This window comes from Rattus norvegicus, chromosome 4 (assembly GCF_021556685.1).
Source record: "Rattus norvegicus strain SHRSP/BbbUtx chromosome 4, alternate assembly SHRSP_T2T, whole genome shotgun sequence".
In the NCBI taxonomy this organism is placed as follows: Eukaryota; Metazoa; Chordata; class Mammalia; order Rodentia; family Muridae; genus Rattus; species Rattus norvegicus.
Genome location: NC_141537.1, coordinates 86,086,642 through 86,108,785, shown reverse-complemented (window position 1 = coordinate 86,108,785; position 22,144 = coordinate 86,086,642). Strand labels below are relative to the sequence as shown.

The following is a 22,144-nucleotide window of genomic DNA, read 5'->3' as shown; positions in this document are numbered from 1 at the left end:
TTTTAAAATTTACACACATATTTACATTGCAACTCAGATGATACAGAAATCTATCAGAATTCATGGACACAATGAATTATATTTTAACTGAGCCAAGTATTGGGTATTTCATTCTTTCTCTAAATGATCATTGATGAAATCATACCTATTATTGAATTCTTACCTACAATTCCTGATGTCAGGGTAAGAGGGTTTCCAGTGTCTTCTTCAAAGCTCTGGACCTAAGATGACAAAATTCATCAATTTCACTAGAAATATTTTCATGACACATTCATTTTATTTAACCAATAATCAATAATTATCTACTGATAACCATCCAGAGGGATAAACATGACTTGATGGCAATAGATTATGGACACCTGGGAAGAGAATGAGGAGGAGGAGATGGAGGAGGAGGAGGTGGAGGAGGAAGAGGAGGAGGAGGAAGAGGAAGAGGAAGAGGAGGAAGAGGAAGAGGAGGAGGAGGTGGAGGAAGAGGAGGTGGAAGAGGAAGAGGAGGAAGAGGAGGAAGAGGAGGAGGAAGAGGAAGAGGAGGAAGAGGAGGAGGAAGAGGAGGAGGAGGCATGAGATATCAACAACAAAGACAACAAATTAAAAGATTTTAGTGAAAGGGAGAGTCACTTCTGGACAAGAGGATCAAATCTTCTTTCTAGAAGTTGTGCAATAAAACTCCTTTTGCCTCTGAAGATTGTTAAATATATGTGAGAAAGCTAGCTAGCTAAGTATTGCTTGATAAGCTTATACACAGTAATGCAGATAATACAGCTGCTACATATTCCTTCACACACCACACACACACACACACACACACACACAGAGAGAGAGAGAGAGAGAGAGAGAGAGAGAGAGAGAGAGAGAGAGAGAGAGAAAGATTTATTTTTGAAATATTTTGGAAAGTAATAAATAATATTCTATGAATGCTGGCCAAGCTATTGCTAAAACGAAGCAGCAACTATCACCTTTAAGGGGCAACACTGCTTGCTGTAAAATGCTTCCTAAGTTGGATACAGTTACCATTGACATTTTGGACTTTTTATTGGTAGGATTTAGGTTTAGCTCATTTTCCTGGCTGTAGTCATAAAGGCAAACTTTTCACTCAGGAATTTGGAAGGAGTAGTACTGACACTGAGAGCTGATAAGATACACTTCCCAGCATTCCTTTTGTTGGTTTCAGTGATCAAACCAACGTGCTTCATCACATTTTTAAATGTAATGAGAAAGTTCTCTCCCCACATCATTATCCTGAAGAAAAATCCATTGGGTATAATGCAAAGCACATTTTTTTCAATTCGAAAAAAATAATGAAAGAAAAGTGTGCAACAATTTAAAATAAATGCCAGGTATATCCCTAGGCTTCCTACCTAATCCATTGTTATTAGTTTTAAAAATCAGTAAAAATTAAATAAAGAAGCAGTCTGCATCCAATAAAGATGCCATACTGTTGGCCTTATATGTACTTTCTGTAAAACATGGTCCGTTCATATAGGAAGGAAGATAAGGATTATTCATCACGAACATAAAGAAGCATCTGTCATGTAGCATAACTGCATGAATTTCATAAGTACAAAATTCATTTAATATGCTGGGTAATGTAAAAAGAAAGAAACTGATTCAATTCTACTTAGTAGAATTAAACATGGAATATGTTGCCCTTTGCATTAGAAATCTGTGTATAATTTTTGTTGGGACTATAGTTTTGATAGTCAAGCCAAATATGGACAATAGCAGCATTTAATAGGACTGAAGAAAACCAGGATAGATTGTCTGCAAGGGGAAATTTTGTCAACCCTAGTTAAAACTCTATTGTTCATATTATTTATGAATATTGGTTATCATTTAAATACCTCAAAAAATCTGCCATTTTAAACATTTTATTTCTTATAATTAAATGTTTAGATTGCCAGTTGAGAATAGACATTAAAGGGTTGGGGATTTAGCTCAGTGGTAGAGCGCTTGCCTAGCAAGCGCAAGGCCCTGGGTTCGGTCCCCAGCTCCGAAAAAAAGAAAAAAGAAAAAAAAAACAAAAACAAAAACAGAATAGACATTAAGTCTGATGTTAGCTCCTTTTTAATATGCACTCTTCTTAGACTGCGTTTTCTCATTTTATAGCATTAAGTGAAATAAGAGTTATCAATAAATTCAGTCCCATCCTATTTTCCATTATCAATACAGAGATAAGTGGAAATATACATATATCTGTATATATTTTATCAACTAAATACAAAAGGAGATATCAGAATAAAATGCAAATTAATATGAATGAGAGAAGTAAGAATAAAGAATTAGAGAATGCAGGTAGAACAGGGTTACCATATATGAATATTGATAAACCCTGATACAAGCAAATAAAGAAACTAACTCCCCAAATTCCAAACCCACACTGCACTCTTAGTGTTTTATTAAGGATATTGCATGACACATTTTGGCAAGCACGTCTGAACACTTTCTTTGGTTTTTATGCTGTCAAGAGTACAGCACAGAAGAGGCAACTGATACACAAGTTTTTCACATGGTTTCCATGCTGCAGCTCTGAGTACAAAGAAGGAAACTTTGGGTTGAACTGATTTCTTAAAGAAGGTGAATTATGGATAGAAAGTAGTTGATAAAAACCACATTGAGATACTTAGTAAAAGATAGAGTGAAAGCAAAGAGATTACTCAAATTCAGTTGGGAATAAGAAAAAAAAATAGGTGGATCAATAGGGTATTTGAGAATGACCCCCTAGGCACATTTGTTTGAATGCTTGGTTCCCAGTAGTAGGAACTCTTTGGCTTTGTTGAAGGAGGTGTGTCACAGGGGCTGGGCTTTGAGGTATCAAAAATCTAGGCCATTTCCAGTTAGCTTTCCCTGCACAGTTCCTGTGGATCGGGATGTAAGCTCTCATCATTGCTTGCCTGCTGCCATGCTCTTCCCTGTCCATGATAGTCATGGGCTTATCATCCCAAACTGTAAGCCTCTGAATGAACTGTTTCTTCTCTAGTTGCCTTCATCATGGTATCTTGACACAACAATAGAAAAGTAACTAAGAAAATAGGAGAATGTTGGTTTCATACTAGTTTAGTTCTGTGTGAAGCAACTAAAATGACTTTAACTGTCCCAGACTAAATCAGATTTGGAACCTCTGGTAATTTAAATAGGTATGGCCCCATAGATTCATGTACTTAAGTGCTTGGACATAGGAAGTGGCACTGTTAGTAGGTATGCCCTTGTTGGAGGAAGTGTGGCCTTGCTAAAGGAAGTATGTCACTGTGGAAGTAGAGCTTTGAGTTCATATAGGCTCAAGCCCTGCTCTTTCTACTACTTGCAGATTAAGGTTTAGATCTCGTTCCTCCTACACAACTATGTCTGCCTGCATGCTGCCATGCTTCTTGCCATGAGGAGAATGGACTAAACCTCTAAAACTGTAAGCCAGCCCCAGTTAAACATTTTTCTTTGTAAGAGTTGCATTGGTCATGGTGTCTCTTCAAAGCAATAAAACCCTAAGACAGAACCATAAGGTAAAATGCCAGAAGTTGGGAGATCAAGTGTATCGATGAAGTCAAGAAAACAAAGAGAGATACGGTAGCCATGGGCCATTTCCAGTAGGAAGAAAGCACTAGATACAGCACTCACCTCTTCCATTTCAAAGGAGTCTGGTCCTTTACTAACAATGTGCGACAAGTTCTTGAGTTTGTCCATATGAATCCATTTCTCCTTCCAAGTTCTCCTCCTAAATGACCCCTCAGACAAACAGGTATGAGGAGACTGCTTGGCCAGTGTGCATGAGCAAGGCCACTGCTTGTCCAGAAAACCTTGTGGAGGAGGACAAGTTGACACGTCATTGCAGGCTTGGACAGAGCCATGTTCTGTTGCAGGAAGCATTTGACATCTATCATGGCTAATGGAAGACACCTGTAGCTCCGCTCTAGGGTCCCATGGCTTGGTCGGCAGAGTCAGAATCTCATGTTGCATCTTGAATGATTCTGACAGTGCCGAGTCACCATCCATCCTGCTGGTCTGTCTTGAAGCTCTTCCTAAAAGCTGGCTCATTTTTCTCTTACGTTCTTTCACTTCACCTGATGAAGGATTTTGCATAACCTGTCTTTCAGCTTTTTCTTCATCCTGGCTCTGTAGGGTATTAACACCATTCAGCAAAGATGAGAAGGCATTGGTAACATGATTCAGGATTTCCAGCTGTCGGAACCGACCTGAAGAATATAGGAACATAGAAGTTTTACAATGGGTACTTTTTTGATGCAGTAAATAACATAGTAAGTACTAAATATTGGGGGTCATCACTCAGCAGGTAAGGCTGTCTGTAGTCAATTTCAAGGGTTTTAATTTGATCCCTAGAATCAACATGGTAAAATTAGAAAACCAACTCCCACATTTTGTCCTCTAGCCTCCACATGTGTGTCTTGGTATACAGGCATGTACACAGGCACACATACAGTAAGTAAATTAAAATGTAAGAAAAAAGGATGTGGAACACTCTGAGGGTGGACCAGAAGGGGGATAAAGTCTGGACTGTAAAAACAAAATTAAAGAATAACTAAATTAAAAAAAAGAAAAACAAATTGAAGAATGGATAATTTGTTTTATCAAGATGAGGAAGACTGTTAAAACTTAAGTTTTCCCAACCATGTCCCTCTCTCTGAACATGGAACACATACCCAGCAAGAAGTTGTGCCATCATAAGGAAAGCAGATAGCTTTTAAGCTGAAATGGATACATATAACTTCATAAGTTCATATATACACATAATTGTTACCTGCTATTTCATTTAAAACCCTAGAGATATGTGACTCTGTATGTTTATGTGTATTATAAAGTATCAAAAGATAAGATCTAGGGCTGAGTGAGGATTTGGCTCAATGACAGAGTGCTGTCCTAGTGGACAAAGTACCAACACCAATCTCTACTTTGCAAATGATAAAATACTTCGAAAGCAATATCACAGGTTCTTTACATGAAGCTGTCCAAATCTGCTTCCCATGACTTCATTCAGTGTTTCTCTCATCATCATGACTACCATATTCATTACCTTAGTGTGGAATACCATATGAAATCAAGAGACCTGGTTCCAAGCCCCAGGTCAGCCACCACTGGAAGTTTGAACCCATTGTTCATGAGTTAATACACATGCAGCTTTTAGTTCCGTGCCAAACATTGTAAATGGTCATGAATTTATTTTTTAACTTTGGTAATTGTGGCTGTTTCTATATTTCTCATAGCTGGATGTACATGAAAACAAACATATAAATAGGCAATGTTACACAAAGATTGGCTATTAAAGTTATTAAAAGAGACTATTGTTTTTATTCTTTCAAAAACAAATAGCAATTAATGAAGAATCCAATTTGCTTTCAAAATCAATTATATTTTCAATGTGTTAGTCTTTCTTCATAATAAATGTATATATATATGTGTCATTTATATGTCATATATATTCTTAATAATATGACAATATATAAAAGTACTGGCTTAATTAGATTTAGAAGGGGACCTCATGAAGTAAGAAATAATTTAGGTATATGATGTCATTTTGTAAAATGCGGAGAGGTGTTTTTTTTCTATATTGTTATAATAAAGCTATGGTGAGGGAAAAGCAAGAAATTTTACTTTTGTAGTGTGGCTTCATCAAATCCCTAATAATAGCATAAAGATTAGATACAGAAAATGCAGTACATTTATACAATGGAGTACTACTCAGCTATTAAAAACAATGACTTCATGAAATTCTTAGGCAAATGGATAGAGCTAGAAAATATCATCCTGAGTGAGGTAACCCAGCCACAAAAGAACACACATGCTATGCACTCACTGGTAAGCGGATATTAGCCCAAGATACAATGTACAGACCACATGAGCACAAGAAGAAGGAAGACCAAAATGTAGACACTTCAGTCCTTCTTAGAAGGGGGAACAAAAATACTCACAGGAGGAAATACAGAGACAAAGTATGGAAAAGAGGCTGAAAAAGAGACTATAACACCTAGGGATCCATCCCACATATAGTCACCAAACTCAGACACTATTGTGGATGCCAAGAAGTGCATGCTGACAGGATCCTGATATAGCTATCTCCTGAGAGGCTCTACCAGAGCCTGACAAATACAGAGGTGCTCACAGCCAATCATTGGACTAAGAACAGGGTCCCCAATGGAGGAGCTAGAAAAAGGACTGAAGGAGCTGAAGGGGTTTACAACACCATAGGAAGAACAACAATGTAAACCAAGCAGACACCCCAGAGCTCCCAGGGACTAAACCACCAACCAAAGAGTGCACATAGAGCTACCCATGGCTCCAGCTACATACGTAGCAGAGAATGGCCTTGCTGGACATCAGTGGGAGGAGAGGCCTTTAGTCTGGTGAAGGCTGGATACCTCAGTCTAGGGGAATGCCAAGGTGGGGAGTTGGGAGGGAGGGGTGAGTGGGTGTGGGAGCATCTTCACAGCAGAAGGGGGAGGGGGATGGTATAGTGGGTTTCTGGAGGGGAAACTTGGAAAGGGATAACATTTGAAATGTAAATAAAGAAAATATCCAATAAAAATTTATATGACTCAATAATGGTAAAAGCACACATTGTTGGTCAAAGACATTCCATTGATCGTATTTTCTTACTACTATAAACAAATACTTGAAAGAAAAACTTTCAGGAGAAAGAGGAGAGGCGATTCATTTGTATTTAGGTTTTCAGAAGTCCCAGTTGATCCTAGTGAAGAGGGTGTGGCATAGTATAACAGCCTTCCTCAACAAAAACAAAAAAGGAAGGACAGAGAACATGTATATCTGAGCTAGTGGGCTTTCTTTTATCTATATTTTTTGATTAATGTAGTTCTTTGACTATTTCATACATATATTTAATATATTCTGGTTACTTTCTCCCTATGTATTCTGGTTACTATCCTCCTCCCCTGTTTTATATCTTCCCATTACTATCACTCCTGTCATTCAATATTCCATCCCTATCCCTTGGCCCATCTCTAGACATCTATTTTCCAGATCTGTAACACTTGATTTGCTTAGATTAATCAATGCTATCTGTGTGAGCATCGGTGTGGAGCCTGGAGCAGTCACCAATGGTATGCAACTGAAGGCAGTGACTTCCTCTCTTCCAGAATATATCAGTAGCAAATAGATAGCGGTTAAGGGTGAGGTCTTTTGAATTCCTCCTCTCTTAGTACCTGACTGTTGAGGGGCCCATTCTTATATAGACCTAGCCATAGCAGGCATCTTTAGCAGCTATGAATTCATTGCCCAAAAAATGGCTTTTTGCACTCTCTCTTTTCATTTCTAAGTCTTTATAATATTTTCAAACTCATTTGGGTAATTTTCTATGAACCTTAAAGGGAATTTCATTTTCTGTTTTATTTAGGGTTGGGCACTTATTTTCAGCACCTTGTGCAGCCAAGAGTCTTTTCTGCATTCACTACCATTTTCTTGAATGCGGTGCTTCTCTACTTAAGACAGACAGTAACATTCCCCTATTAATTAATACAATTCTATTCTATAAATCTATTCTGTATTCTATTTAAGTTGGTGTTTTTTATTAAACTGTCAGATGGTGCTACTCACATTCGGCACAGTCTCCCCATCACTTTCATAGTTAATCCTCTCTGAAAGCATAGAGCCATACCCAGAAGTGTCCTTTACTAATTTCTTGTTTCTCAATATAGTTAACAATCAAAGTTAACCATAACAAATCCACTCCTGCTAACTCGTTGCCCACAGACCTCTCACTAAATTACTGCATTCCACACCCGGCCCTCAAGTGACTAATAGATGACTCATGTATAAATACATTGGTCCATCTCCAAGTGTTTCTATATTCTTAACAATGTAAACAGCTCAAAAGTGCAAGTTCAAAGTCTCCTCTGAAGAGTCAGACTGTGTAAGATCAGAAATAGTTTCTATATTTCTGAAACGTGATGAACTAAAGTATTCTGAATTCTAAAGGGAAAGACAGAATCATAGAACAAAAGGATGAGATCAAGGCAAGGCTGAAACCCAAAAGGAAAAACTTTAAATCCTGTGGCTCAATGCCAGCATCCAGGGCACAGATGGGTAATATGGAAACTACAATGGGTTGTTAAAGCCGGATAATAAAATTTCCAACCCATGTGGCCTCTCTCTTGGTCTTGTTCTGCTCATTGACTATGGCTTTCCATGGCAGATGTTCCGTGTAGCTGGGGTCTCTAACTTCTGGGGTTCTCTCTTCCATCTCTGTCTTCCCTCTCACAATGACATACCTTGTCCTCTTGGTACCTACTGCTAGAGAACATAACTCTGCAAATTGCCTGACATCCCAAGCTTTAATTTGAAATACAGATGGAGGCATTCATAATTCTTTGATTTTTTTTATATCCTGCAGGCTTACAAACCAGCATCACAAGCTCAGTGTGTGACTTTAATTACAGCCCTTGGGAGGCAAAGACAGACAGATTTCTATGCATTTGAGGACAATCTGGTATATTTGGTGACCTTCAGAATAGCCAGAGCTACAAAGTGAGGCCCTATCTTGAAAAACAAGCAAATAAAAAAAAAGCATCCTATTGACGAAGACAAAGCCTATCACTAGCTCAAACAGCAGCCAGGCCCACCTAGAGGCATGACTGAGGCAACCTATGAATGCCCAGATGACTTTCTTAAGTAGCCTTGAATGAACAGGGTATCACCAAAATCTCCACCAGTTCTTTAAAGGGAATCAAACATTTTCATTGAGCCTGTGATTAATGAGGTCTTAACCAATGCTTTTATATTTTTGCATGTGTGTGCATGTGGTGTGTAACATGTTTATGTGTGTGGGTGTATATGTGTATGCAGGTACACGTGCACATGAGTTTAAGTGTATGTGTCAGCTTGTTGTAAGATGTCTTGCTTGATCACACCCCCCTAATACATTGATGTAGGATCTTTTGTTGAACTTGGGACTCTCTGTTTTGGCTTGTTTGGCTACCCAGCTTGCTCCAGGGCATCCCATTTCTGCTTTCTAAGGATGAAATTACAGACATTCTTTCATGCCTTCTTGATATTTACATAGGACCTATGCTCTAAACTCTGGCCCTCTTGCTTACAAGGCAAACATTTTAGCAACTCAATGTCTCCTCCGTTCTCACTCATGGGCTTTGGGAGTCTAGCCTTGGGTCCACACACTTGCCTAACAAAAGCTTTGCTCACTGAGCATTTCTTGAGCTGTAGGCCAATTCTTGAGAAGCCTTCAGTATGTCTTTTCTATATCCTGACCCAAAGTATTTGGTTTCTTCTAATGACTTCAGTTGTCTCAGCATTCATGATCTCCACTCCAGCTTTCCACGGTTTTCTAGGCAAACTAACTTCCAAATCTTATCATTAACACCCTGCCCAGTTTTTGTTATACATTTTGCTAGAAGCAAATATCAACAACCATACTTCAGCCTGATACTTGTCTGCTTTGAAATCTCCTCTGCCATTCTAATTAGCTCATCATGGTTAAGTTCAGCCTCTCTTCAACAATCTGTCTGAAACAGTCATAGAAGTTTTGCCACAATATTACCTCCAGTCTGTCCCTAGTTCTCATTGGGAAGATCTCTTGGCCTTTATAAGCCTCATCTTCACTGTTCACCTTCCACCAGCTCTTCAGTCTTCCAAGTTCCCTCTAGAATCACTGATTAATAATAATAATAATAATAATAATAATAATAATAATGATAATTATTATTATTATTATTATTATGCATTCCTGGGCTTCTCCATTTCACGTATCTTCCCCAAATTTATCTTCTAAATCATTTATAAATTCTTCTGAATTACATTGTCAAATAAAGTCACACCAAAGACCCTACTTCTCTAATACCACTTTTTTGTATTGTTTGGGCAACTTTTAAATCAATGATGAAATATCTCTGTAGTTGGACTTTTGCTACTTTGTGAGTTCTTTCTTTCATTTTTCTTCAACCCCTCTTCTACTACTCTTTCAACCACCACCACCAGACAAGAGAGAAAAATGAATAGAGAGAAAAGGAGGCATTGTTATCTTTAGACTACTTCCTGCTGATTAGGGGCATCAAGTTCCTTGGGGCAAGTTTGATCTTCACAGTTGGCTGTCAGGATATCTAATTTCTTCTTGTTGTTTCTTCTTTGTACACAACTACGTAAGAAACCAAAACTAACAGCAATCCACCAACACCCAGCAACAGCAGCCCCGCCTCTCAGGGTCATAGCATTTGTACACGCACTGGAACGTCCCCAGAACGCCAAATGTCACACATTCGCAGAAACGATCTGCTTCTGGAAAAATCACACCCCTGCTATAGCATGAGGCAAATCACAGGCAATTGCTGTGGACAATCTGTAGCAGCCCCATATCCCGAACCTGGAATTAAACCAAAAAATACATATTACCTTTAATATTTGTACTTTTTAAAGAAACTAAAATTCTCACTATATACCTCAGAGGAAAAACCTTTACTGATTATGGTTTCAGCCAACCATCGCCAGGTGGGCATGGTAGAGCAGAACAGCTCGGCTCTGTGCACTGGGTGAGGGTGTGTGTATTGCTGGGACTTTTGCTTCTCCCTTTTATTCCAAACTTGGCTCCTGCCTGTGGAATGGGACTGCCCAGATACCCAGTAGACCTTTCTTTCTTCATCAATCCTTTCTATAATTTCTCAAACAGCACAGCAGAGTAGTGCTCAAATAATCCAGTTCTGTTGACAATGAAGGAAACACATCATGGATGCTTTCCTCCTATTCTGTCTGAACCCACATTGCAGACTCTCCAGCCTTTCCTAAGCACATCCAGTGCTCACTGGCTTTTTTCATCTGAAAGGAGAACTACTAGCTAACTTCTGCTTTGAAGAACTGGTGAATGTTTCACAGAGGACCATGAAATTTTTTAAAGACCTTCAGAAGAATTTTTATGTTTCCAGATAATTCTGATTCCATTCTTCCCTTATGTTAAGCTTACAGGAAGTATGATCTCTTTCATGAGCTAGAGTACACAAAATTGCTTTTATGATTACCTTCCATAATCTCATAAAAGTTTTGTATTTGACTAAGACAAACTTACTGATTTATTTTGTTCAGTCAAATCAGAGAACAACTGTCTTGAGCATGAATTAGCATTTTATGTTGGCCTGTGGGCAAATTAAATAACTGATTTTACTCCTTTATTTGAACCCTCTGCTCTAACTTTGATGAGACATTCTTTTCAGTTCTGTCTTGAGCATCCAACTAACTTAGATCTTGCTTATTTTACATTTGACCTCCTTAGTTTTACTGAAGTATAAATGTTCTTGTGCTATATAAGGGAGTCTTGGCTTTTCTATAATCAATGGATCAATTTCATTTGTAAAATGCCTACCTAAGTCTAAGTATTTTCTAGAAATAGCTAATTGATGAAAGAACTTTCATTTCTGGAAGGAGGAGAGACATTAGTAACTCCTTCTAGAAGTAAAAAAAAAAAACACATCAAAGCATCCACAGGATCACATAGTCTTAAAAAACCTCACCTCTGAGATTTTGAGAACCATTTTACACACACACACACACACACACACACACACACACACAGAAAGAGAGAGAGACAGAGACAGAGACACACAGAGAGAGACTGACAGAGGGGAAGTGTAAACAGAAATCCAAGAGAAGTATTTTTTAGAAAAGTATTTGAGAAAATTCTTCATTTTCATTGACTTAGCTTTTGGTGAACTTTAAAGACCTTATTTCAGAATCATAACTGTGTAATTTCCCATCTAAATTTTCACACTCTTTCATGTAATCCATAGGAATGGACCTCGCTAATCCAAGAGGAGATCATATCTAAGTGAGTTTGAAAATGTTGTACTACCTTTCCTCTAGGAGCCTCAGGACTGTCAATCAAACCTGTGGTAAATAATTGTTCCCTACTAGGTTTCTTTCTCTCAATTTATTTGCTCATGTACATGTTCTCCAAGAGGATACGCTGAGATGCCTTAGTGATAGGTATTCTACTGACCACAAGCTCGGGAAACTTGGCAAGTACACACTGGCAATATGAACTAGGTATAGTTAATCCGCAATTCAGTAAGATATGAGCGATGAGTAGCTACCACCTGCGTCTCAAGGCATAGAAAGCAGCAGTCTAAGCAGCCTCTAGTGGAGAAGAAGGTTTCATTTAATGCTTCATGAGGAGGAGGCTGGGCTGTTTATTGGGGTGTGGCTGGTTGGGCTTACAAGGATTGTACATTCCACTACCTTGGAGTTAGGCAGTCATGTGACTTGTTTTGGACAATGACATCTGAACAGATCTGTGATGAGTATACTTTCCCATTCCCATGTTTCCCCTGTCATTGCCACTGGTGATACCCCAGATGTAGGAAGTACCGAGCAAATCCATCAGTGACACTATGGGAAAATGAATCTTGCTTCCAAGTGTACATAGCAAACCATGGCAGACAGACAAAGAGGGATTGAGAAGTCACTTTTTCCTGTTTCAAGCCCCTTGGGGGGTTGAATAGTATCACACACAAGCCGTAGCCTATTCTGTCAAATACTGTGGCCCTCCCCAGTACTCAGTGCCAAGTGTTGAGATGCAATGACATAGATTCCCACTTACCATACAAGTCAGGGTTCTCAAAGTCTATCCGCTGTTTCTGTGCTTCAAGAAAAACACCGATGTTAATTCCTCTGGCTGCTGAACTATAACCAAGGAACCGGGCTGGAATTTGTGTGCAGATATCTGGTTCATCAGCACCAAACCCCAAGTCCAAGAGAATCTCCACTGGATCTTTTTCCCAAAATTCCAGCCATTCAGGAATGCTGAGATGAAAATAAGAATACTTTATGTTTAGCAGCCCATTTAACCATAGTCCATTCTTCTTTTCCACTCACCCAGTCTTCCAGAATTTGAGTGGAAGAGGAACTTGAAAAGACAAACAGATGGTGAGTTCACCAGAACTCTCACGTGGCTCACTTGGAAGACAGTCAGATACCCCACCTAGGGGCGTGTGCCTATGGTTTACAAACAAAACCATGAGCTTATCCAACTGGCTTTCCTTTCCCACTGGGGAAGTGTTAAATAGGACAGGGCAGAAAGACTAGGGAGTAAAAGTCATAGCACACTGGCAATCACCTTAAAACCATATCTGAGAGCAATCGAGGAAATAGAACACACAATATCATCAACAACTTGGAAGTGGAGAACCAAAGGGTTTTTTTTTTTTTGTATCTGTCTGGGGCATCCTTAGCTACACAAATCTGCCAAGGATATTACTGAATGCATACCATAAGTTCAATGTTTCCAAATAATGATTTCAAGTCTCTAGTTAGGGTTAGAATATGTTCTGATTTTTATTTGTTTCTTTATATTTTGTCTTGACTTGGCCAAGAAGCAACAAATCCTTTCATTAAATAGTTCTAGTTTATGTTGGCACAGAAATTAAGAATCAATTATCTAGAAATTTTATGTGTACCAACTCACTTCTCACTCAAAATTTCTGGTGTTTGACCTTCCAAACGCCTTGGACTCTGTGGGAACTGAGATTTCTCATAAAGTTTCAACAGGTTTTCTTGTGTTTTCATGAAGGTTTCTGTTTGCCTTTCCTTCCCATGCTACTCTCAAGAGCTTATTCAAGACACAGAAAAGTAGATAATTTTCTCTCCAGAGCTTTAGTCTCATTAGTCCCATGGGCAAGTCCCCTTCCCTTGGGTTTGTATCATGTTCACTATTTCTAATGTCACTTACAGATTTGATGATTTGCCTTCTGACCCAACCAAAGGGGGAAAAAGCATGCTAGCAACCCTCACTGAGGGGTCTAAATGGCTTTGGCTGGGATACCTTAACCATTAAAATGATTTGGAAAGCTGCAGCGACAATCAGTTGGTTCTATGCCATGGACAAATTGATATAAAGAAGGTTCGAATGAGAAATTAGTTTGGAGACAATCCTAAATTCCACATGAAAATTTAATTTATTATCTATTGGCCCCACTGTATAAATCTTTATTCAGTCCATTTTTACTAATCTTTAGTGAACATCTGTGGTATTCTAAGCTCTGGGGCAAGGTACCTACAACACAAAGTGTCATGGCCATCAATATAAACTTTGATTGACTTGTCACTAAACATATTATTGACCCATTTGAAAATACAATTAAGTCGTAAGGTATTTAATTGCACAAGAAAGAAATAAAACAAATTCACCTTTGAAAAGTAAATTATTACATGTAAATCTTTGTTCTGAGTCCTTTACCCAGTTATCACTAAGTCCATGGGTCTCTCTTTCTCTCTCCAGATCTTACTCTCTGTGGGATTAGACATACTTTGTAAATTTTACCTGCTATCCTTGTCAATAATAATGTGGTCTCTGTATCTTTTTGCAGCTTGTAGTTGTCTTTAAATATGGCACAGTGATAGTTCTACTGGGTAGAGTCGGAGTCCATGCACACCCTACTTGTTTTGTCAACAAATGAAATTCTAGCAACTACAGATCTAACCATTTATTGGATATTTCCCACTGACAGATACTTAACCTCCTTTTCAACCTCACTGCCTTTTTAAATATGCTCTTAAAAATAGGAGTTGGAAATCCTTTGTTCTCCCTCTCGTCCATTAATTTAAACAATGTATTCCTCAAGTATGTGTTTTCAATTTCACAAAATCAGTCGTTCAGCTGAATCATCTATTGTGATGAAAGTGACAGAAAATCACATACCTTTGAGGTACACCTGTGGAGGAATAGCAAGAGTTGAGACTCGTCCCCCTGGACAGGGCAGGAGTCTCGGAGAACTGGTGCAGAGATCTAGAATACAAGGGGATCAAAGATGAGTCATATTGTTTAGATTTTCCCAGAAGGTCCTTTCTCAAGAAGCAGTTTTGTTTCCTCCTGTTTCTAATAATCCCACAGTGGGCATGCCTTGGAAGGAGGCAGTGTGTGCAAAGTGGGGTGCTACTCCTTTCCGAACATTGTAATAGAGTGTGTGAGAATTTAAGTGTTAGGTGACTGTGAGTGTTTATAAAGGTGACAGAATGTCTCACTCTTGACAGATGGCAAATCATTGGGGGGACCTTTATGGAACACAGCTTTGCTAGGCTCCAACTTGAGGGAAGAAGCTAATATTATGTGATGAAAGATGTACAGCAAACAACCACTGGAGGTACTCCATGTCATTTCTCACAATGAAGAAGGATTTCATAGTTCATGACTAACAGTCTCTAACCTGTGTTCCCAGAGCCCCTGTGGCCAACCGTATGCAATAGTAATGAAGTCCCTTACTTCCCAAGACAATGAGAATCACCATATTTAGTATAACTCTATTGCAAAACATTTTAAAGCACTTCCAAAGGAAATTAAACTGTATTATAGTACAATTCTGTTTTATGTAGCTCAGGCATATCATGGAGCATATTAGACAGTTGGCATACAATTAAAATTTATCCAACAAACCTCTGCAGATGTCAATGTTCCCAAGGAGACAAGGTTACTAAACTTGAGTTGCTAAATTTGTTTTAGTCCTGTCCAGACTGAGTAAGAACATCTGGACCCTGCCTCTCTTGTTTAATTCCATGTTTTCAGTAAAGATGAAAAGGAACACATTGCTGAATAATACAAATTCTACATTTAAAAAACCATAGATCTTGACAGAAGAGGAAAACACAAGCTTTTATTTATTTATTTATTTATTTATTTATTTATTTATTTATTTATTTATTGCCTTGTGTACTGGTTAGTATATTTTCTCAACTTGCCTCACAAAACAAAGACACTTGTTGAAAGGAAACCCTGGATGGGACTTTACTGCCACCAGATTAGCCTATAGCAATGTATGTAAGCATTTTCTTGATTGCTCATGGATGGAGGAACTTCCAGTCCACTGTGGGTAGTCCCACGTCTATGCAGGTGAGCCTGGGCTGTATAAGAAAGGTAGCTGAGCAAGTCACATTCCCCTGCGGTCTGTTTCAGTTCCTGCCTCCAGGTTCCTGCCCTGGTTTCCCTAAGTGAAAGACTTGTAAGCCGGAAACACCCTTTCCTCCATCAAGCTGCTTCGGATCATCAGCGTTTTATCACAGCATCGGAGAGGCAAACTAACACACCTTGTCTCTCTTTCTATAAATTTCAGGGTATTTTTTTCACATTTGAGGGCTATATTCATTTTACAGTGTTCAGTAGCGCAACATAAAGGCAGTACTGGACTTAGATCCAGAAAAATCCATGAATCCACGGTTTGGAATCAACCATGTAGGTATGCGCTTGACCCCAAGCAAAGCTCTCAATCTTATTTGGGCTCTGTAGGAGATTTTTTGCTTTAAAATCATTTAATTTAATCAGATCAAAGAAACCGATCACCCAAGGGAGGAAGAATTGTGGAATGTGTGCATTTCAGCACTGGACGTTTAGTTTTCTAGGATTCTGAAATTACAAGATGATCCAAGAACAGGAAGTAGTTCTTCGCCTCAGAGTGCTCAGTCAGTCCCAGCATCTCTTGAACTACACTGTGCCTTAGCATCATCTCAAGGGCAGGCAAAGAATAGTTCTGAACCTCACCTAAGAATTTCAGTTCAGAATGTCTGAGGTAGCCTTTTATACTAATCTAGCTCGTGCAGCTGTACTGGGGAGCACACTCTGAAATCTATTCCTTCCTCCACTAGAGACACACTGCTTCCCATCAACATCTAAATAGTAACATCATTTCCAGACAAACCTGGGATTAGACCTTCCGTGAATCAACGCACTGCAGTAGGATGCATTTATGCAAATATTATGACTAACTTTCACAGCAGGTAAGCATTTGTTGATTGAATCCTCTTATTCCTTTATGGTATGTAAGGAAGCTCCAATTCTGCCCCAGCCAGTGAAAACGCTCTAGTCATACCAGCTAAGAAAGTATATTTCACAAGATTCCCAAATTTATACAATTATTAAGAAGAAATTATTATCATTGTTTCTACTTCAATGATGTAGCTGTTGAATTTCAGAGTGAAGTGACTACGTACCTCATATAGTCTTTCACAGTCATTTGAACTATTCCTTGTTCATGCAAAGGAGCTGCAATTACAAAAAAAATAGGGGTAAACATGATTGTCATACATGTCTCCAGGAGAACCTCTGTGGGAGAAGATTCCTTTCCAAGAGTGTTACCCGGCACTGTATCTCTGCAATGAACACGACCCAGACAATGCTAGATTGTGTGAGGGGCAGTGGACACTCAGTGTAGAGAGCTGGGAACTGGGATCAGCAGCGAACAGGAAACTTGTGAAGGTTTCATAGAAAAGATGACAATTGCATTTTGAAGTGTAGATAGAATTTTCTGGACAAAGGTGTCACTTTGTTAGAGATAATTAAAATGGCAGATGTGAAACCCTTTTCTGGAAATACTCTCACAGGATAACTCAGGGTGCTCTGTCAAGATCACAGATAGAAGGAGGTCAAGGGCAGGCTGCCACGCATGGGATATTCAGCAGGCGCCCAGCTCTACCATTCATTTTATCATGTAGTCTTTTCTATACCATCCAGTTTAGGTCCTATCCTTGTTTTTCAACAGAATGCATGAAAACTTAGCCATATTTCCCTGACCATACAGTCAAGTACAGCAAAGTTAAGGAATTTACTACTACCTTTATTACTAATTACAACATTAACTTTATTTTGCACTAATTATGTGAGGTACTGTGCTAAGCCTACCATTTATACATTTTTATTAATTTTCAGAAAATGCATTTATTTTATTCTATGTACATAAGTGATTGCCTTCATATAGGCATGTACAATGCTTTTGAGAAGTCCAAAAGATGTCCTGAAACTAGACTTAAGGATGCTTTTAATCCACCACATGGGTACTGAAATCTGAACTCGGATAATTTGCAAAAAAACGCAGAAAGTGCCCTTAATTGCTAAGTCATCTCTCCAGCTCCTACACAATCTTCCAAGTCCTCATAATAAGTCCTTAAAATGGTGCTTGTTATTTTACACTTGAGGGAAAAGGAAAGGAGAGATCACAGTTACATAAACTTCTCATGGCCGGTAAAATGCCACAGCTTATTTTGGTTTGCTGCTGTTGTTGTTTTCTTTCTTTCCAAAACACCACACTGCCAACAGAATGTCCCGTAGTGTGTTTAAAAGCCAAAAAGACAGATTTACATTTATGTACCAGGATATGAAAAACCATTGTTTTGAGCAAAACATTGTATGTGATGAAGATGGTGCCGAGGGTCCGGTTGCCTGGTAGGTATAAGAAGGATGGTGTTGGGGGAGGCAAAATATCTGTTGGACCTCATAGGGGACACTTAGAAGTCACTGCAGAATTCAGACAATGTTAGTATAACATGTCAATAACACCTACAATAGGAAATATTCAGATCATGGGCAGATTCATCATCATGCTCACCAGACTTCTCACTTCTGGCTGTCCTGTTACAGCATGTGTCATGTATGAATGTCGGTGTTGCCACCTGTACTGTGAAAAAAAACTAAAGCTTGCCTCTACCCCAAAGATAGAACAGGGGAAGGTTTGAATGGTAAAACCTGACAGAAGGAAGCATAAGGAAGACCTTGGATATGCTGAAAGGCTTTAAGCTTGGAGCCAGGATTATTGTCAAGGTAGCGAGTCACTGAATGACTCTAAGGTTCCTAGGAACTTGACTTGAATTTCAAGTTTACATAAAGGTAAGAAGACTCACGTGTCACTGTTCTTTTTTTTCTTATTGCTGTTGTAAGACAGGGTTTCCCTATAGACTCCAAGCTGGACTTGCAGCCAAACTCTTGCTATCTCAGGCTCTCCAGGGCTGGGAGTCCATGTACATAGCATCATACTTTAAAGAGGGTTTTCAAGGTTCAGCTATCCTGCTACATGATCTTGAAAGATAAAGACTAGGAATATATTAATGTTCTGTTGGTAAGTCCATGTACATAGCATCATACTTTAAAGAGGGTTTTCAAGGTTCAGCTATCCTGCTACATGATCTTGAAAGATAAAGACTAGGAATATATTAATGTTCTGTTGGTAAGTGGATGATTTTGCTTCTTTGTTCCTTTATGTGTTTGTTTGATACAGGGTCTCACTATGTACCTCTGGGTGTCCTGGAATGTATTATGTAGACAGGGATGAATTTAAACACACAGAAACCCATCCATGCCTCCTGTCCAAGACCCAGGATTAAAGGTATGTGCCACCATACACAGCTTAAATAGAGGATTTTGAACAAGTCAAACATGTACAATTACACTTTAAAGAGTTGGTGGGAGTAAAATACATAGAATGATTAGCAAAGCAAGTGGGACCCACACAGGAATCAAGTAAGTTGAGAGACATAATCCATTTGAAAGGATGTGGCCCAGCCTGGAGCTCTTGTATAATATTCCCAACCTAGTCCCATGGCAGCCATGACTAATCAACCGCATCAGTGTTTCACTGAACCTAGATGGGCTGTTTAAATCTTTATGTGACAGATTTTCACATGAGGTGAAGGACATTTGTTGTAATGTTAACAAGTAGCTATTTAAGGAGACAATAATTAGGGGTGGAAATCAATAACCACTAAAGTTCATTGCAACTTCACAGAGTATTCTAGGGATTGTGATGCTGCATTTAAACATCAGTATAAGCTAGAGTTCAGAAACAAGTATCCTCAGTACTGATCCCTCGCCTGCACAGGCATTATCAATCCATAGTGGCACACTTGCTCACTGAAATCAAGTCAGTCTTTTTTTTTTTTTTTTTTTTTTTTTTTTTGGTTCTTTTTTTCGGAGCTGGGGACCGAACCCTGGGCCTTGCGCTTCCTAGGTAAGCGCTCTACCACTGAGCTAAATCCCCAGCAAATCAAGTCAGTCTTAGAGCGCCTCAAGATTACGAAATCACAGACAATTGAGTGAAGTTGTCACATGAAAGAAATCTGATTTACCACCTTATTAATCACGTCATAAAAGCAGGCACAGTACAAATTGTAGGCAATTACATGAAGACGGTGTCATGATGAATTAAATAGCAAGTTGCCAAATGGAAGGGAAAATAAATTCTGTTTAACATTTTAAGCAAACTTCCCTCTTTCCTTCCCTCTTTCTAGCAGGACAGCGTCAATCATTACTTTGTAATCTACCAAGTGAGCACCCCTGGGCTAGCTCATCAGAATTCTGTTTTTTTTTGTCTTGTTTTGTTTCTGTTTGTTTGTTTGTGTTTTCCTGTACAGCGCTCTCCCTGGGAGAACTCTGGTTCTGGGACATTTGGCTACATGCTTTGCTGTGTAGCTGCTCTCGTGCTGCCTCCTGCCTTTTCTACTTATCTGTCGTAGGTTTCCTAGAAAATGTGAATGAATGTGTATGTCCAGGCAGGGGCCTGGCACTGTGGCCACAGTGAATTGCTCAAACTGTCAGAGAGGAAATGATCCATTTTCTGATATTGAAAAGAAGAGTTAACTTAGCCTTGCTACAGTTTAACAAACCAGGACCCTGAGAAAAATCCAGTCACCCAGAAAATCCTAGTTACCGGACTCCAGATCCTCATGCCCTAGAATTCTTTGTGAGATTTCAGTGGCTACACAGACCTAGTAGCCACACACTACAGAACCCAACCCTCTGCCAGACACTGTAGTGAGGAGCAAGCTGGTTGCCAGGAAACAAAGGCCAGCATCTAGGGAGACACAAGTTCCTGAAAGTTATCCTGTGTTCTATGGAATGTGATGGGGGCCAGGCTTGGTCACAGTGGGGGTGACGATGGGAGTGGGGGTTATGTGCTTTCCAGATCCATGGGGAAACCTTACACCTTCAGCACCAGCTGGGGAAAGAGCTTTCTTGTCCTCCATCGTGCAACTACATCCTGTGAGGCTTAGCATCATCACCAGTTGGGAGACAGTTGCTCCCTTTACCTCAATTTCATCATTACGGCTGCACACGTGCAGCTACTGAGTGCTGTCCTAGACTCCTGATCCTTTCCTCAATAGTTCTGGAAATGATACAACAATCTGGCTCAGCCAATGCACTCAGACACACAGCTCTCTGTGCTGCCAAGCTGAGAGCCTGAGGACAATTTAGCACAGGGCACCTGATAAGACTTTTAAAAGTAAACCTGATAATTTTTTTTTTAAAAATGTTAAAATTATTACAATTATTAGGCTCACTCACTGATTTCTAGTCCTCATTTCCCACTTCCCTCAGTTCTGGGAGACCAATTTCTGTTTTCATAGCACTTCTGTGAGTTGATGTCTTGAATCTCCAGAAGCAGCAGAGAGCACTGTGAAACTAATTATTCCTTGGTAGTGATAATGTTGTTGTTGTTGTTGTTGTTGTTGTTTTGTGATTTGTAAGATAAACTTCCTAGATGCCAAGATCGGACTTGTCAAGGTCAAGGCTTCTTTGGCTTGGTACCAAGATGAGCCTGAAGGAGAGGCACAAGCTGGTGGCTCATGGTGTGCCAGTTCTCACAGGGATTGGAACTCCAAGACTTTCCTTAAAACTTGGAAGTGGCTGCAGCACTAGCCCAGGTGTCTTTAGGGTAGCAATCTGTTTACGGCAGCCTACACTCCAATTTTCTAGTCTTTATGCTGCCTGCTTCATTAGTGATTATCTGCCAGGCTTCTTGAAGCATTTGCTACCTTGAATGAGAGCAAGAATATGAAGAATGGAGAACATCACAGCAGGAGGGAAACCTTCCCCTATTACCCTAGATGTCCTGAAACTTCTGTAGGCATCAGGCTTAAGGCTGTGTGTACAGTAGGTAGGGCATACCTGCATCTATGATGCTATTCAGTACCCTGCTAGCTGGGCAGCTTCGATGCTACGCTCTATCTTGTTTGGCTTTGATGCTCTCTCTACCATTTCGCCCCTCCAGGACATCTCTTTTGATTTTTAATACTGGCTGAAAGCATTTGGAGAAGGTGAAACAAGGGTCAACAAATTCCTGATAGCCACAGTACCAATTAAAGTAAGAACAAAAGTTCCTGCTCTGTCAAGTTCATTCTCTTCCGTGGTTAAAATTCCAATTCGGCTTCCTTCTAGATATAATCTCTAGCCATCCGCCCTACTGTTAGGTGGACTGGTGCCATCTGAAGCAGCAGATACTGCACTTAACCCTGCACAATGTATTACTGAAGAAGATGCAGTCAGATCTGCAGAAGGCACTAATTAGCACCTTTGTTGGCTTAGAAAGCATTTTTTATTTTGGTTTTCCTAAGCATTTCTGACTGATTCATGGAAGACATTTGGTTCTTTGGAATA

The 22,144-nt window shown here is 39.4% G+C and overlaps 1 protein-coding gene across 4 annotated transcripts in view; it reads right to left on the bottom strand.

Annotated features, from left to right (window-relative positions):
- Itprid1 (ITPR interacting domain containing 1) overlaps window positions 1-22,144 on the bottom strand; it is a 168,173-nt gene that overhangs the window by 84,591 nt on the left and 61,438 nt on the right. For all 4 annotated transcript variants that reach the window (XM_087658734.1, XM_087658735.1, XM_087658736.1 and 1 more), the window contains 5 exon segments: window positions 16,933-16,984; window positions 14,654-14,740; window positions 12,557-12,759; window positions 3,613-4,187; window positions 164-221 (listed from right to left, as the gene is read on the bottom strand). In XM_087658734.1, coding sequence (XP_087514860.1) covers window positions 164-221; window positions 3,613-4,187; window positions 12,557-12,759; window positions 14,654-14,740; window positions 16,933-16,984 — 975 coding nt within the window.